This window comes from Micromesistius poutassou (genome assembly GCF_964030765.1).
Source record: "Micromesistius poutassou genome assembly, chromosome: 2".
In the NCBI taxonomy this organism is placed as follows: domain Eukaryota; kingdom Metazoa; phylum Chordata; class Actinopteri; order Gadiformes; family Gadidae; genus Micromesistius; species Micromesistius poutassou.
The window spans coordinates 23,187,322-23,206,157 of NC_140272.1; the positions used below are offsets into that span (position 1 = coordinate 23,187,322).

The window sequence follows — 18,836 nt, forward strand, 5'->3', positions numbered from 1 at the left end:
GCTAAGCATATTATGCTTAGCAACCAACGTTCGGCGGTCAATTATTTTTTTGATAATTGTTGAAAAAAAAACTAAATTATTTTTTGATAATTGACCGTTGCTAAGCATATTATGCTTAACAATTATGGTCAATTATCAAAAACGAATTGACCGCCAAACGTTGGGAAGGCCCATGCAAGTGAACGGAGCATTCTACAGCACTGAGGAGAGCTTTGTACTAACTATATATAATACACTTTGTATGTTTATCCTTTGCTGAGTATATCCTTTGCTAAGCGTTGCTAAGCATATTATGCTTAGCAACAGTCAATTATCAAAAAATAATTGACCACTGTCAAGGAAGGTGGTTTTTACCTGATCCACGTCTCTCGTATCACTCCGCGAGTAGTCCGGTAACTTATCAACCCCAGCGTACTCGGTTGCTAAGCGACGTCAACGTCTTGGGCGGACCGTTTCTCTGCTGATCAACACTACGAATGCTGCTAACAAATAAATTGTAAGAAGACACAGCGTGTTAAGTTATTTTTTCGTTTTGGCAAGTAGCCGTGTGATAAGCGGGATAATGTATAGAACGTCGCCGGTCATTATCTAACATAAGCCCCTTCAGGGCGAAGCAACACATCTCCGCTCCACGTCGGTGTCCGGTTCGCTGTCGGGGCTGATTTCCCGATAATGACCGGCGGTCTATACATTACCCCTTACATAACAGATATCTATCCATATATTTATGTATATATGTATATTATATAATGTTTATGATGTATGTATCCTATATCTAATGTGTATCCTATATATATAATGTACATTATATCATGTATATAATGGGTATAATATATATAAGATTATATTATATGATTCTATATATAATGTGTATGATATTCATAATGTATAGTACGTGTATACAATGTGTACCATAGGTATATAATGTACATTATATCATAATGGGTATAATATATATAAGATTATATTATATGATTCTATATATAATGTGTATGATATTCATAATGTATAGTACGTGTATACAATGTGTACCATAGGTATATAATGTACATTATATCATAATGGGTATAATATATATAAGATTATATTATATGATTCCTATATATAATGTGTATGATATTCATAATGTATAGTACGTGTATACAATGTGTACCATAGGTATATAATGTACATTATGTGTATAACATGTGTAACCCTGTCCATCATGTTCCAGTCAGTACCAGTGTCTGTGGGCGGTTGGCTGTGGGGACGTTAGCCCCGCCCCCTCCCCGTACACAGTTCTCCACGGGCCAATCAGCAGCGAAGCCATGCAGCCGGCCACTCCCAACACAGGGTGGCCGTCTGGCCACACCCACTGCTTCTGACAAGACTGCTGATTGGATAGTCTTACAAGGGCCTTTAAACATTTAAACAGTGTCAACTACAACTATATTATAATTATATCAGTTATATTAATTAACATAAAAGTTATATTAATATGATAATAATGTAGCAACCAAGCCAGACACTTGTTATGAAGTCTCATTATAGAGTCTCATTAAGAAATGTTATGAAGTCTCGTTATGAAATCTTTTCTGAAATCTTTCAATATAGTCTTGTTATTAATTTTACTATTAAATCTCGTTATAAAATATAGTTATGAAATCATGTTTTTTTTCCAGAGCATTTCATTTATTTATTGGTGTTGTAATGTAAAGAGAATTTCAACAAATAAGACAAGAAATGCTTCTAAAATAAATAGCTTTAAGTATTGTTATGCAATGTTATTGTGTAATGTTATTCTGAAATGTCATTATGAAATCTCGTCATAAAATGTTGTTATGTAGTCTTGTTTGAAATGTTACGTTATGAAAGAGATCTTGTTGTAAAGTCAAGTCATGAACTATTATATATCATACATTATGTATATAATTGTTGTGTATGTTATGAGGTATACTGATTACAATGTTGAAAAGATAACGTACTGTTGCACCTCTGACAACCTGCTAAATAAAGCCTATTGCTCTCCAATATGTAATATGCTGCCAGTAATATTAAAGAGCTGATATTGACTACCTCGCTTACAATAGGCAGATAGGGCGGGACTTCCGGAGGAGCGGTATTCGTCGGGGTGGGCGGAAATAGCTGAAATATCAGGTGAAGGCAGTGGGCGAAATATCAAAACCCATCAGTGATAATCAGAGAGAGAGATTCAAGAGAGATTATCAATTAAGAGATTCAAGAGATTTTAAGTATGAAGGTGTCTGGTTATTAGTATAAATCTGAAGAATTTCGAGTCGACTTTCTTCTAAAATAGCAAAGTATTTCTTTATAAATCAAATCATTAATGAGTATAATGCGTAATGCTGCCATCTTGTGGTCTATTATACAAACTGCATAAATATTCATTAATGTTTTATTATTTATTATCGTAATCATTCTGCTGAAGCAACACAACATTTTACATTTTGATTTAATGACGTCTATATATTCATCTCGTATCACATTATTATTGCCAGAAACCAGTAAAGGCATCTTCTTGAATACAATGAACAAAAGTGTGCGTCGCATTGCGATGACGAAAGAGATTAAACGTCGTATTCCGATGACGAAAGACATTACGCGTCGCATATTGGTAAATGTTTATCATATAGTATTCTTATGATTTATCTATGATGTTTACATATATATAAACATACATTTGACCAACCTGAGAAGAATACCATGGAAGATAAAGTTGTTGTGGAGCTGAAGAATCTGGTGGACGACACGACGTTAGCCCCTGAAGAGAAGACGGCTGCAGTCCTCCGCAGACTGCGAGGTAGTTACACGTTACATATTACATATTACCACGTTACACAGTACACAGTGTAGTATTTAACCAACCCTAGGGGGGGGGGGGGTGGTATTAGGGATCACCGTATCTCTGGGCTGACTGGTTTATCTCTGGGCTGACTGGTTTATGTATCTCTGGGCTGACTGGTTTATCTCTGGGCTGGCTGGTTTATGTATCTCTGGGCTGACTGGTTTATCTCTGGGCTGACTGGTTTATGTATCTCTGGGCTGACTGGTTTATCTCTGGGCTGACTGGTTTATCTCTGGGCTGACTGGTTTATGTATCTCTGGGCTGACTGGTTTATGTATCTCTGGGCTGACTGGTTTATTTATCTCTGGGCTGACTGGTTTATGTATCTCTGGGCTGACTGGTTTATCTCTGGGCTGACTGGTTTATGTATCTCTGGGCTGACTGGTTTATGTATCTCTGGGCTGACTGGTTTATTTATCTCTGGGCTGACTGGTTTATGTATCTCTGGGCTGACTGGTTTATCTCTGGGCTGACTGGTTTATGTATCTCTGGGCTGACTGGTTAATGTATCTCTGGGCTGACTGGTTTATGTATCTCTGGGCTGACTGGTTAATGTATCTCTGGGCTGACTGGTTTATCTCTGGGCTGACTGGTTTATCTCTGGGCTGACTGGTTTATGTATCTCTGGGCTGACTGGTTTATCTCTGGGCTGACTGGTTTATCTCTGGGCTGACTGGTTAATGTATCTCTGGGCTGACTGGTTTATGTATCTCTGGGCTGACTGGTTTATCTCTGGGCTGACTGGTTTATGTATCTCTGGGCTGACTGGTTAATGTATCTCTGGGCTGACTGGTTAATGTATCTCTGGGCTGACTGGTTTATGTATCTCTGGGCTGACTGGTTTATCTCTGGTTTATTTATGTTATTGACGCAGTGATATGATTTGTTGTTGTGTAGATGCAGTGATCTGATTGGTTGATGTTGTAGACGCAGTGATCTGATTGGTTGTTGTGTAGACGCAGTGATCTGATTGGGTGATGTTGTAGAGGCCCTGACCAGGGGCTCGGTGGGTCCAGACCAGGACCTGGCCGGTCTGAAGAGGCGTCTGATCGATGCCCACATCCTGGACTTCTGCTTAGCAGCCATGAGGCTGGACCATGTTACCATGGAGACTGAGATCATCACCATGGAGACCTGGAGGACCGCTGTGCAGCTGGCCCAGATACTCAGGTGAGGCTGCTATAGGCTCATCCAGGTGAACCAGGTGAACCAGGTGAACCATCTGACAGGAGAACCAGGTGACAGGTGTACCAGGTGAACCATCTGACAGGAGAACCAGGTGACAGGTGAACCAGCTGACAGGAGAACCAGGTGACAGGTGAACCAGGTGAACCATCTGACAGGTGTACCAGGAGAACCAGGTGACAGGTGAACCAGGTGACAGGTGTACCAGGTGAACCAGGTGACATGTGTACCAGGTGTACCAGGTGACAGGTGTACCAGGTGAACCAGGTGACATGTGTACCAGGTGTACCAGGTGACAGGTGAACCAGGTGACAGGTGAACCAGGTGTACCAGGTGACAGGTGAACCAGGTGACAGGTGAACCAGGTGACAGGTGAACCAGGTGAACCATCTGACAGGAGAACCAGGTGACAGGTGTACCAGGTGACAGGTGTACCAGGTGAACCAGGTGACAGGTGTACCAGGTGACAGGTGTACCAGGTGACAGGTGTACCAGGTGAACCAGGTGACAGGTGTACCAGGTGACAGGTGAACCAGGTGACAGGTGTACCAGGTGACAGGTGTACCAGGTGAACCAGGTGACAGGTGTACCAGGTGACAGGTGTACCAGGTGAACCATCTGACAGGAGAACCAGGTGAACCAGGCGACAGGTGTACCAGGTGAACCAGGTGAACCAGCTGACAGGTGAACCAGCTGACAGGTGAACAAGGTGACAGGTGTACCAGGTGAACCAGGTGACAGGTGAACCAGGTGACAGGTGTACCAGGTGACAGGTGTACCAGGTGACAGGTGTACCAGGTGAACCAGGTGACAGGTGTACCAGGTGACAGGTGTACCAGGTGAACCAGGTGACAGGTGTACCAGGTGTATTGTACCGGTCTAAAGCTGAGCCCGATGTTCCTCCAGTTCCTGCTGTGTGGGGGCGGAGCCTGGCGGGGAGCAGAAGGCGTCCTCCAGGCTTCTGGCGGCGGTCGTGGAGGGGCTGCTGTCATTGGCCTGCAGGCTGATGACTCAAGTAGCAGAGGTACCTGTCTCTGTCCGTCTGTCTCCCTGTTGGCCTGACTGCCTGTCTCTCTGAGTACCTGTCCATCTGTCTGTCTGCCTGCCTAACTGTCTGTCTGTCTGTCTGTCTGTCTGGCAGAGAACAGAGTGTCTCTCTCTCTACAGGACGGTGATGGATTCTGTGGGGTGGCTGCTTGGAGCTTACAGCTGTCTCACCCCTCAAGGTAGACCGTTAGCTACCGTAGTTACCATGGTGCACCAGAGATACCAGACACAGCCTGTTGCCGTAGTTACCATGGTGCACCAGAGATACCAGACACAGTCTGTTGCTGTAGTTACCATGGTGCACCAGAGATACCAGATACAGCCTGTTGCCGTAGTTACCATGGTGCACCAGAGATACCAGACACAGTCTGTTGCCGTAGTTACCATGGTGCCCCAGAGATACCAGACACAGTCTGTTGCTGTAGTTACCATGGTGCCCCAGAGATACCAGACACAGTCTGTTGCCGTAGTTACCATGGTGCACCAGAGATACCAGACACAGTCTGTTGCTGTAGTTACCATGGTGCACCAGAGATACCAGACACAGTCTGTTGCTGTAGTTACCATGGTGCCCCAGAGATACCAGACACAGTCTGTTGCCGTAGTTACCATGGTGCACCAGAGATACCAGACACAGTCTGTTGCTGTAGTTACCATGGTGCACCAGAGATACCAGACACAGTCTGTTGCCGTAGTTACCATGGTGCACCAGAGATACCAGACACAGTCTGTTGCCGTAGTTACCATGGTGCACCAGAGATACCAGACAGCCTGTTGCCATAGTTACCATGGTGCACCAGAGATACCAGACACAGTCTGTTGCCATAGTTACCATGGTGCCCCAGAGATACCAGACAGCCTGTTGCCGTAGTTACCATGGTGCCCCAGAGATACCAGACACAGCCTGTTGCCGTAGTTACCATGGTGCACCAGAGATACCAGACACAGCCTGTTGCCGTAGTTACCATGGTGCACCAGAGATACCAGACACAGCCTGTTGCCGTAGTTACCATGGTGCACCAGAGATACCAGACAGCCTGTTGCCGTAGTTACCATGGTGCACCAGAGATACCAGACAGCCTGTTGCCGTAGTTACCATGGTGCACCAGAGATACCAGACAGCCTGTTGCCGTAGTTACCATGGTGCACCAGAGATACCAGACACAGCCTGTTGCCGTAGTTAACATGGTGCACCAGAGATACCAGACAGCCTGTTGCCGTAGTTACCATGGTGCACCAGAGATACCAGACACAGCCTGTTGCCGTAGTTACCATGGTGCACCAGAGATACCAGACACAGCCTGTTGCCGTAGTTACCATGGTGCCCCAGTGGTACCAGAGACCGCCTGTTACCATAGTAACCATGGTTCTCCCTCTAGTTCTGAGCTCTCTGTACTATGAGAGGATGCAGGTGTGTGATGATGTCATCATCTCTCTGGTCTGCGTTTCACTGTGGAGTCAAATCTGCAAGACCAGCAGGTAACCTGTCTGTCTGTCTATCCACCTGTCTGTCTGACCCTTACTTTAACTTAACCTGTCTGCCCCTTACTTTAACTTAACCTGTCTGCCCCTTACTTTAACTTAACCTGTCTGCCCCTTACTTTAACTTAACCTGTCTGACCCTTGCTCTTGCCACAACTTAACTTATCTTTAACTTAAGTTATGCCACAACTAAAATGATCTTACCTTACCTTAAGTTAAGTTGTCTTAATTGAGCTGGTCGTGTCTTTGACCTTACCTGAGCAGTGACTTCCTGTCGGGTTTGAGTGACGACTCGGTCCTCCTGTTGATGAACGACGCAGTCGGCCAACTGGCTGTCAGCTCTGACAGCGCGGTGGGCGGGGCTTGCATTGGCTTGCTTGTCCTAATAGCCAATCAGCTGGGCAGGCAGCGCGGCGCCCTCCTCCGCACCTTCACAGGTGAGCAGAGGCTGACGTCATGTCCTCCATCTATGACCCATGGCGTCCTAACGAACACCAGAGTGATGTCATAGTGATGTCATACGTGGATGCCTCATAGCTCCACCTGATTGACAGGTCTGGACCGGCTTCTCAACAAGGACTGGCGCGGCCGGGGCTTCAATAACGAGGTCGATCGGCTCGTTACGGTCCTTCATTCTGATTGGCCCACAGCAGAAAACACCCAGGTCTGTGCGGTTGTTTTATCCATGCTAACACGCTCACTGTGTGTGCAGGCGTGTTGATAGCTAACGTGCTAATGTAGCATGCTCGCTGCGTGCAGGCGTGTTGATAGCTAACGTGCTAATGTAGCATGCTCGCTGCGTGCAGGCGTGTTGTGAGCGCGTGCGGGCCGCCTGCGTGATCCAGGCCGCGTGGCGAGGTCATGTGACCAGAAATAGAATCAAGAACCTGCCCAGAGCGGTTGGCCTCCTGCAGAGGAAATACAGGTCTGTCTGTCTGTCTGTCTGTCTCTGTCCACCTGTCTGTCTGTCCACCTGTCTGTCTGTCTGTCTCTCTGTCTGTCTCTGTCCACCTGTCTGTCTGTCCACCTGTCTGTCTGTCTGTCTCTCTGTCTGTCTCTGTCCACCTGTCTGTCTGTCCACCTGTCTGTCTGTCTGTCTCTCTGTCTGTCTCTGTCCACCTGTCTGTCTGTCCACCTGTCTGTCTGTCTGTCTCTCTGTCTGTCTCTGTCCACCTGTCTGTCTGTCCACCTGTCTGTCTGTCCACCTGTCTGTCTGTCTGTCTCTCTGTCTGTCTCTCATCCTGTCTGTCTCTTAACATGTCTACATGTCGGTCTCTCCATCTGTCTCAGGGCGAAAGTCAATCAGCGGAAACTACTGGAACAGACGAATCGTTGGGAAGCAGAGCTCAGATACCAGGTGGGTGTGGCTTAATGTAAGATACCAGGTGGGTGTGGCTTAATGTAAGATACCAGGTGGGTGTGGCTTAATGTAAGATACCAGGTGGGTGTGTCTTAATGTAAGATACCAGGTGGGTGTGGCTTAATGTAAGATACCAGGTGGGTGTGGCTTAATGTAAGATACCAGGTGGGTGTGGCTTAATGTAAGATACCAGGTGGGTGTGGCTTAATGTAAGATACCAGGTGGGTGTGGCTTAATGTAAGATACCAGGTGGGTGTGTCTTAATGTAAGATACCAGGTGGGTGTGGCTTAATGTAAGATACCAGGTGGGTGTGGCTTAATGTAAGATACCAGGTGGGTGTGGCTTAATGTAAGATACCAGGTGGGTGTGGCTTAATGTAAGATACCAGGTGGGTGTGGCTTAATGTAAGATACCAGGTGGGTGTGTCTTAATGTAAGATACCAGGTGGGTGTGGCTTAATGTAAGATACCAGGTGGGTGTGGCTTAATGTAAGATACCAGGTGGGTGTGGCTTAATGTAAGATACCAGGTGGGTGTGTCTTAATGTAAGATACCAGGTGGGTGTGGCTTAATGTAAGATACCAGGTGGGTGTGGCTTAATGTAAGATACCAGGTGGGTGTGGCTTAATGTAAGATACCAGGTGGGTGTGGCTTAATGTAAGATACCAGGTGGGTGTGGCTTAATGTAAGATACCAGGTGGGTGTGGCTTAATGTAAGATACCAGGTGGGTGTGGCTTAATGTAAGATACCAGGTGGGTGTGGCTTAATGTAAGATACCAGGTGGGTGTGGCTTAATGTAAGATACCAGGTGGGTGTGGCTTAATGTAAGATACCAGGTGGGTGTGGCTTAATGTAAGATACCAGGATAGGTCGGGTCTCTCCATAAAAATATGGAGTGTGTGTTTGTGTGTTCCAGGTATATTTGAGAAGACAACGAGCCAGAAGGTGTTTCCACCAGAAGCAGAAACAGCTGCTTCACCTTCTACCAGCTGGTAAACTACATAACCTACCCAACCCTAACCAGCTAGTAAAATACATCCTACCTAACCCTAACCAGCTGGTAAAATACATCCTACCTAACCCTAACCAGCTGGTAAAATACATCCTACCTAACCCTAACCAGCTGGTAAAATACATCCTACCTAACCCTAACCAGCTGGTAAAATACATCCTACCTAACCCTAACCAGCTGGTAAAACACCTCCTGCCTAACCCTAACCAGCTGGTAAAACACCTCCTGCCTAACCCTAACCAGCTAGTAAAACACCTCCTGCCTAACCCTAACCAGCTAGTAAAACACCTCCTGCCTAACCCTAACCAGCTGGTAAAACACCTCCTGCCTAACCCTAACCAGCTGGTAAAACGCCTCCTGCCTAACCCTAACCAGCTGGTAAAAGGCCTCCTACCTAACCCTAACCAGCTGGTAAAACACCTCCTACCTAACCCTAACCAGCTGGTAAAACACCTCCTGCCTAACCCTAACCAGCTGGTAAAACGCCTCCTACCTAACCCTAACCAGCTAGTAAAACACCTCCTGCCTAACCCTAACCAGCTGGTAAAATGCCTCCTACCTAACCCTAACCAGCTGGTAAAATACATCCTACCTAACCCTAACCAGCTGGTAAAATACATCCTACCTAACCCTAACCAGCTGGTAAAACGCCTCCTGCCTAACCCTAACCAGCTGGTAAAACGCCTCCTGCCTAACCCTAACCAGCTGGTAAAACGCCTCCTGCCTAACCCTAACCAGCTGGTAAAACGCCTCCTGCCTAACCCTAACCAGCTGGTAAAAGGCCTCCTGCCTAACCCTAACCAGCTGGTAAAACGCCTCCTGCCTAACCCTAACCAGCTGGTAAAACACCTCCTGCCTAACCCTAACCAGCTGGTAAAACGCCTCCTGCCTAACCCTAACCAGCTGGTAAAACACCTCCTGCCTAACCCTGATGTCGTTGCTCTAGAGCTGGTCCAGAGGTACCAGCATCAGCTGGAGGGTTTTGCTGCGGTGGCGATCCAGAGGTGGTGGAGAGGTCACCAGGAGAAGAGGAGCCTCCACACACTCCGTCACGCACACACACAGCACCACGCAGCCAGCACCCTGCAGAGAGCGGTACGCACACACACACACACACACACACACACACACACACACACACACACACACACACACACACACACACACACACACACACACACACACACACACACACACACACACACACACACACACACACACACACAGCACCGCGCAGCCAGCACCCTGCAGAGAGCGGTACACACACACACACACACACACACACACACACACACACACACACACACACACACACACACACACACACACACACACACACACACACACACACACACACACACACAGCACCGCGCAGCCAGCACCCTGCAGAGAGCGGTACGCACACACACACACACACACACACACACACACACACACACACACACACACACACACACACACACACACACACACACACACACACTCAGCACCCTGCAGAGAGCGGTACACACACACACTATAAAGGTTTATGTTAATAAAGATATTATTCTATTATTTATACTGTATAAAGGACATTAATATTGTACTATACAAAGGGTTACATTAATAAAGGTGTTATTATATATACAAATATTATACTATATAAAGGATAATATTCATAAAGGCATTATTATTATATATAATATTATACTATATAAATGATAATATTAATAAAGGTATTATTATTTTGTAATATTATACTATGTTATGGTTAATATTAATAAAGGTATTATTTTTCTGTAATATTATACTAATTAAAGAATAATATTAATAACTGTCTTATTATTAAATCTTAATATTATCCGAATAAAGGTATTATTATTGTAATCATATGATAGTATATAAAGCAGTGATTTTCAAACTGTGGTCCGCGGACCACCAGTGGTCCGTGACGGTACTGCAAGTGGTCCGTGGAAAAGCAAACTAAAATATAAAATAATATTTTTCATAAAAAATATGTATGTATGATATACAATTTAAATTAAATTGAAGGTATTGTGTGATTACTAAAATAGGCTAGTGCAAAGATTAGAACGTTCCAGAATATTTGGTCTAGTGGCCAGGAGGGAACTCTGAAATTCAGTGCTTAGAACCACGAGACGGGTCGCTGGACGGCAGCAGGTTCTCTGAAGACAAGAGAGGCTACAATGGAGAGACTGACGGTGAGTCGCAGGCGTCTACAAGCCAGACTCCTCACAAGGAAACAAAGAAAAGGAGGGTGAAAAGAAAATACTGTGAAAGCTACTTAGAATTAGTACTTTTAGTGCTAATATACGCCTATTAAGAGGTGCGGGTAATTCAGGTAGGACTGTGTGTAGACGTATTTTATTATGTGTATTATAAGGTGGTCCGCGAAAATTCTTGATTATAAAAAGTGGTCCACACACACTCAAAGTTTAAAAACCCCTGATATAAAGGATATTAAAAAATAATTAAAAAAACACAAAAACGTTAATCTCGCGCTAAAAAATTTACGCCGTTAAAATGGGTTTGCGTTAACGCCGTTAATAACTCGTTTAACTGACAGCACTAATATATATATATATATACTGGTTTGTCTGTATATATATATGTGTGTAAGTTTGTTTGCTTTTGCTTGATATTCTCTACAGGTTCTCAACTTCCTGAAGAAACGCAGAGCTTTGAAGGCCCCTCCCTTTAAATGGATTGGTCTGACAGACAGACGAAGGGCGGAGCTAAATAAAGAGGTTGAGCATTATGTTCGTCATAATCCGGTACGTACTTCATGATGTTCATTCATATCAACTTTTATTCATCCACATATATCCAACATCTCATGCGGACATGCATATAACATGTTATCAATTCATTGCATTCATGTAACATGATATGAATACATTGCCTCAATGACACATGTTATACATTAGATACACACGACATGTTATGAATACTCTGACTTTGTGAAACATGTTAAACATTACATACATGTAACATGTTATGAATACATTGTATACCTTTGACGTGTAATACATAGACTACATACAGATCAAATGTTATGACGACTTATTCCACGGCTCTTCTCAGCGCTGTGGAACGCTCCGGTCACTTGCATGGTCCTTCCCGACTTCCAGCGGTGAATTATTTTTCAATAATGGCCGTTGCTAAGCATATAATGACCGCTGTCAAGGAAAGTGGAATTTTTTCACATCATTCGTATCACTCCGCAAGTAGTCCGGTAACTTATCAACCCCGGCGTACTCGGTTGCTAAGCGACGTCAACGTCTTGGGCGGACTGTTTCTCTGCTGATCAACGCTACGAATGCTGGTAACAAATTAATTGTTAGAAGACACAGCGTGTTAAGTTATTTTTTCGTTTTGGCAAGTAGCCGTGTAATGTAATGCCCATAATGTATAGAACGTCGCCGGTCATTATCTAACATAAGCCCCTTCAGGGCGAGACTTCTCCGCTCCACGTCGGTGTCCGGTTCGCCCTGTCGGGGCTGATTTCCCGATAATGACAGGCGGTCTATACATTACCCCTTACATAACGTACATAGCAGGTTATACGTGACACACACACACACACACCATATAACATTTAACTCATCCATGTAATGAAGACCATGAATCTAACGTGTGTGTGTGTAGTAGTGTGCTGTGAGTCCAACGTGTGTCTGTGTGTGTGTGAAACTAACATGTGTGTGTGTAGTCATGCTTTGTGTGAGTCTAACGTGTGTGTGTGTGTGTGTAGCCGTACGTTGTGAGTCTAACGTGTGTGTGTGTGTGTGTGTGTGTGTGTAGTCGTACGTTGTGAGTCTAACGTGTGTGTGTGTGTAGTCGTACGTTGTGAGTCTAACGTGTGTGTGTGTGTGTGTGTGTGTAGTCGTACGTTGTGAGTCTAACGTGTGTGTGTGTGTGTGTGTGTAGTCGTGCGTTGTGAGTCTAACGTGTGTGTGTGTGTGTGTGTGTGTAGTCGTGCTTTGTGTGAGTCTAGTGTGTGTGTGTGTGTGTGTGTGTAGTCGTGCTTTGTGTGTGTGTGTGTGTGTGTGTGTGTGTGTGTGTGTGTGTGTGTGTAGTCGTGCTTTGTGAGTCTAACGTGTGTGTGTGTGTGTGTGTGTGTGTAGTCGTGCATTGTGAGTCTAACGTGTGTGTGTGTGTGTGTGTGTGTGTGTGTGTGTGTGTGTGTGTGTGTGTGTGTGTGTGTGTGTGTGTGTGTGTGTGTGTGTGTGTGTGTGTGTGTGTGTGTGTGTGTGTGTGTGTGTAGTCGTGCATTGTGAGTCTAACGTGTGTGTGTGTGTGTGTGTGTGTGTGTGTGTGTGTGTGTGTGTGTGTGTGTGTGTGTGTGTGTGTGTGTGTGTGTAGTGCGTTGTGTCTCAGCAGGCCTGTGATCAGCGGTTCCTCCAGACGCTCCTCCTCCTCCCCGCTGACCTCCAGCTCCACGCCCGCTCTGAGCAGCGCCGCCGCGCCCTGCTGGCCCACCTCAACACACAGCTGGACCTGCTGGAAGGTACCGGACCGGACCGGACCGGACCAGACCAGACCAGACCAGACCAGACCGGACCGGACCTGACCTGACCTGACCTGACCAGACCGAACCGGACCGGACCGGACCGGACCTGACCAGACCAGACCAGACCAGACCTAACCTGACCGGACCGGACCGGACCAGACCGGACCGGACCGGACCGGACTGGACCAGACCGGACTGGACCAGACCGGACTGGACCAGACCGGACTGGACCAGACTGGACCAGACCGGACCAGACTGGACCGGACCGGACCAGACCAGACCAGACCAGACCTAACCCACTCTAACCAGACCTAACCAGACCAGACCTGACCTGACCAGACCTAACCCACTCTAACCAGACCTGACCAGACCAAACCAGACCAGACCAGACCAGACCTAACTCTAACTCTTCACCTCTGCAGACGCCCCCTCCCTGGGCGTTGCCACGGCTACAGATGTGCAGGTGTTCCACAGTCGCTCCGGGCCGGTGGCGGCCTGGGCCCAGCAGTCCCATGATGCATTGCTGCAGGCCGGCAGCCTGCCCTGGTGGAACAGGCTGGATACCCGCCATGACATCACTCTAAGTCCCGCCTCTCAAGGAGAGCTGAAAGACGGGTTGGATTCTGATTGGAAGCTCGACGGTCCAATGAAAATCATTTAAGATATTCAACACATCAATTAAAACCTTGGTTAATCCTAAATTATTTGAATCTGTTACTTTACCTTGAATGTTTGGATTAGAGGTAAAAAAAAAGGGGTAATTTAGTGCTAGCATTGGAGGTAGACCAGGTTCATTTAGCTGTTAACGTCATCATGTTGTCTCATCGCCTCCATTTTGGAAGAATAGGAGCCTTGATGGGTCACGATGGCAGGAAACAGATGCTATTAATTATATTATATAATAATATTATACACACCTTCATTTGACACCGACATGTTGACTACTGGTCCTGTCTCGGGTATTTGGCTCATTTAGAATCGCCCTGCCTGCTTCAGAATGGCTGGCGACGGGCATTCACAAACCTGTCCTTAAAACAACCCTAAACGTTTGTTTTCAGAAATGTGCAACTCACCGAGTGGTTAGTGGTGTTCGTTGATGTTCCAAATCAAGTATCGTAGCCAAATACAGTTTCTGTCGTGTTTTATTCTGTGTTTTGTAAATCCATTGATTTCTGTTGGAAGACTCATTGCTCGGAAACGGACAGGGGGGCTGTTTACGTTTGGTTGTAGTCTTTTCGCTCGGTTCTAGCCCTACTGTTGAGACGGGCCGAGTTAAAAGACTACAGCCTTTGGCGAATAATTGTTAAATAACGTTACTCGTTTTTTAAAACATGTGAATTCAGTTGTTCATTCAACATGATGCATTCCTAGCCCTGGACGCTGGTCCTCACTCCAGTCCAGTCCTTCCTGTACTGGTTTCCACCCAGTCGACGCTGGTCCTCACTCCAGTCCAGTCCGACCTGTACTGGTTTCCACCCAGTCGACGCTGGTCCTCCGTCATGGCGGCTCTGGTCAGCGGTCCGTTCAGCAGCAGCACTCATCGACGGCTTGACTTTCGCGCCGGCGGTAAACGTTTCCATGGTAACAGCGAGCTCCACCAATCAAAGACGTCCTGTCTTTAGGATTGTGGGCAATGTAGTGCTTCTTAAGCTCACAAAACAGCAACGTTTTCGACACAACACGACTAAATTTATATGCACTCATTAAGAAATACATGTACAAGCTCCAATGTGTGTCTGTGCATATACAAAGATCACCATTTTTCTTCCAAACCATCACGAGCGGGGAAAACATTCACTCATTGATTTCCGTATGATTCCCTGCTCTTCCATCTCAGTGAGAGTCTGACGCAGCTGTTTCTCTGATGAGGAAGACGCAAAGGACGGGCGTCAGTGAGGCGGACTCTATGCACAAAGCCCGTGGCCTCTCCGCAGTCTGGATGGTGCTTTGAGAATACATCCTGGTACTTCTCCAGCAATGTCACAAGTTGGAGCTTGGTGGAAGGGCTCGCTTCACAATGGTCAACATCAACGTTACCCGGACCAGACTTCTGCAGCCTTTAAGATCAGTGTTGTCGTCCTGTTTCACACGGGTCACCTTAACAGCGCCATCGTCACTCTGAAAGACGTCTGGCAGCTTGCTGCTCTTTCTCAGGGTGAGTGGTTTGTCGGAGATGTTGGTGATTTTCATGGGGGTCCGGCCGTCTCCCCACAGCGGCCTGACCACTCTCCCCACCATGAGGCCCCGAGGCACACAGCTGGAGGTGGTAGACTCCACACTAACCGGGCTCCCAGGTGACCTGGGCACGTCACCTGGCAGTCTACCCCACAGTAGGTACTCTTGTTTGGGGAGTCACCCCCTGAGTTAGCTTCACTGTACCTACTTTTTCCGGCACATCTTCAACCCCTCCATCTCGTGAGGCTCAATCTCCACAAACTGTTCTCCGTCTGAATACCCAGACGGTGTGTTGCGCACGATAAGTGTCCAGTAATTGTTTAAATTTTTCAGCTGATGCAGCACATATTTGCTGCTCTGCCTCTTCACTTATAGTGCAGGCCATCTGACATTGCTTTGCACACATTGACATACATCTCCTTTAATTCTTCACATTCCTCAAGGGCTGACACTTTAACGCTCACACATCCCCTCTCCATATGTGAGCCATCTAGTTTAAACTTGCTCCGCTTTGCTCACGTTCAAGCCATGCTTGAGCTAGCTGTGGCTGGGTGTTAAATCTTGGCCGGTGCTGTTGGCACTCTCTCTTCCAGTGGCGGGGCTTGTAGCAGCCCATACAAAGGTCTGCCTGTCTACAGTGTGCAGTAGTGGAGTGTTCAGCAGACACTGAAAGGCTCTACATCTATTCTGAATAAGAGCTGCTGGCCCCCTGCTCGGTGACGCGACTGCAGCTGTCTGGGCCTTCTGCTCCAACACACGGTTCAGCCAATGAGAGACTGGACGTAGACGCTCTCGGCCTGAGAAGAGGATGGGGGCTCCATGGCCTTGGGGTAGCCTGAAGGTCTGTGGTGTTATTAGCAGTGACCGTCATGTATGTGCGGAGGAACACGTGTGTACACGTGTGGAAGAGAGTACAGGTTTACCTAGGTTTACCTAGTGCTACCAGGTTTACCTAGTGCTCCAACACCTTAACCGGCAGGTCTTCCAACCCACTCATAAGCCCGCCCCTACCTTACCGCCGCAGCATCCCCACGGGCAGGGCGACGGCCAGCGGGTCAGGAGCAGTCAGGGTGAGGGCGTCTCGCTCAGGGACACCTCCACACTCCGCTAGGAGGAGCCGGGGATCGAACCAGCGACCTTGCCGTTACCAGCCAACCCGCTCTACCTCCTGAGCTACTGCCGCCCCTAGACAGTTCATTATACAGTATAAATGGGATTTTAGTAGCTAAAATATTCCTGAAAAATACCAGCAAAGAATACAAGTCTATTTTTAACTGTTAACCAATTGAGCACATCATGCATTGCAATAACATTTGTTCTGATGTCACAATGTAGTACAACACAAGCTGCTCTATTCTGTGCTCCTTGGAGTTTCTTGATCTTGTCAGTTGTTGAGTTTGACCACACTACAGGACAGTAGTCAGTGTTTGACAATATTAATGCTTGTGTAGTGAACCTCAGTAGGGGTTGTGAATGCAGCCCACCTTAGCTCCTCCCCCTGCACCCAGGTGCAGTATAAAAGGCCCACGATGGCTGAACTCAGCCTCTGCTGGTTGCCTCCCAGGGTGGATCCCCTGCTGCTGGTCTGTTCTGTTTTGGTTGTTCTGTTTTGCTGTTTTGTTTTGTTTGTTTTGGTTAGGTTTGCTTTTGGGTTATTTCCCTTTTATTTTACATTGTTTGACAATTGGGTTGTTGGTTTGCATAACCTTTGTTTTGCTGTTTTGATTTGTTTGTTTTGCTCCAGTTTTCTTTATTTAGGTTTATTATTATTGTATTAAAAGAAACGTTTAATATACTTATTGTCTCTGCCTCCTTAGTCTTTCGAACCTGTGTCCTTATAATTTCTGTAATATAAAAGTTTAATTTTCTTTGTTCTTTATTTCCTGGGGTGCAATTCCCCAGGTGGAGTTGTCGGTCCCTCCTTAGTTATTTCCCCCCCCTTTAATATTGAGCACTAAGCCTCGCCACACTTGCATGACCTGTTTTTTTTAGGTATTTGTTAAACATTTTGCACATCTTTTAACTACAGAAAGCACTACAGAAAGCACCCATCTTTGTTATTGTTTTGTTGTTATTTGTTTGTTATTTGTTTTGACCATGACAGTCTTTCATCCAAGGTGACTCCCAGGAGTTTTGTCTCCTTGACCTGGTTCAATTTTACATCATTGATAAGAATGTTTAACTCAGGTTCACATTTAAGTGCATGGTTAGAACCAAAAATAATGCAGTTTGTTTTTGAAACATTCAAAACCAACCTATTTCTCTTTATCCATTCAACCACCGAATGCAATTCTGAGTTTAAGACAGTATTTAGCTCCACAGCTGTGTTTGCTGCCGCATAGATGGTAGAATCATCTGCATACATAGAAATATTAGCTTAGCTTATTAGCTTAGTTTTACAACAAGCGGCACACTATAAAAAATGTGACCAACAGTTACTTAAAGAAATTGTGGCAACAAAGTGACATGATATAATTGAATAGATTTTAATACTACAACTTTGATTAAAATTCATTGAATAAGTCAACTAAATTTACACAATAAAATTAATAAAAGCCCAAAACTATTTAGTAAATCCAAATTAATATCACAAGGAAAACTGATTTACATTTACTAATTATCTATGCAAAATTAATTAATATTTACTATATATCTGAGCCAACCTAACTCATATTTACTAATTATTTGGTCAAAAGTTATCTATATTTACTACATATCTGAGCCAACCTAATTCATATTCACTAACTATTTGGTCAAAAGTTATCTATATTTACTACATATCCGGGCCAACCTAATTCATATTTACTAACTATTTGGGCAAAATGAATTAATATTTACTACATATCTGGGCCAACATAATTCATATTTACTAATTATTTGGGCAAAGGTTATTTATATTTACTACATATCTGAGCCAACCTAACTCATATTTACTAACTATTTGGGCCAAAATGATTTATATCTACTAATTATCTGGTGAAAGTTGATAAAGACTGTCTGGATAAAGGTTATTTGCATTCATTAAATGATATCAATTATATTAAATTATATTTCAGTACATTGTCTAACGCCTTCCAAACAACTCAATATCATAGCTAACCCTAGCTTCTTATAATGTCAAAGTTTACTTGAGTTATGTCAACCATGCATGAAAATAAACTCAAAAAACGTGTTGCTGGAGTAACTTCATAACTTAAGACACCTAAGGCAGGTACATTT

At 45.3% G+C, this 18,836-nt stretch overlaps 2 protein-coding genes across 2 annotated transcripts in view; both read left to right on the forward strand.

The window, feature by feature from the left end:
* The window catches only part of LOC311338276 (T-box transcription factor T-like), a gene marked incomplete at its 5' end in the record, with an annotated part of 42,905 nt that extends 41,222 nt beyond the window's left edge, over positions 1–1,683 (forward strand). Inside the window, one exon of the mRNA XM_084463501.1 lies at positions 1,202–1,683. Within this exon, the coding sequence (XP_084319627.1) occupies positions 1,202–1,364 (163 nt within the window). The 3' untranslated portion in view covers positions 1,365–1,683. The remainder of the gene's footprint in view (positions 1–1,201) is intronic.
* Positions 1,684–2,595: 912 nt separating this feature from the next.
* iqcb1 (IQ motif containing B1) lies at positions 2,596–14,242 on the forward strand. The gene is made up of 14 exons (XM_084464171.1): positions 2,596–2,800; positions 3,832–4,015; positions 4,937–5,054; positions 5,172–5,256; positions 6,457–6,556; positions 6,824–6,996; positions 7,114–7,223; positions 7,366–7,484; positions 7,850–7,916; positions 8,837–8,912; positions 9,879–10,027; positions 11,584–11,706; positions 13,295–13,439; positions 13,865–14,242. Exons 1-14 carry the CDS (start codon positions 2,704–2,706, stop codon positions 14,101–14,103), a joined length of 1,785 nt encoding a protein of 594 aa, XP_084320297.1. The 5' UTR covers positions 2,596–2,703; the 3' UTR covers positions 14,104–14,242.
* The last annotated feature ends 4,594 nt before the right edge of the window (positions 14,243–18,836 follow it).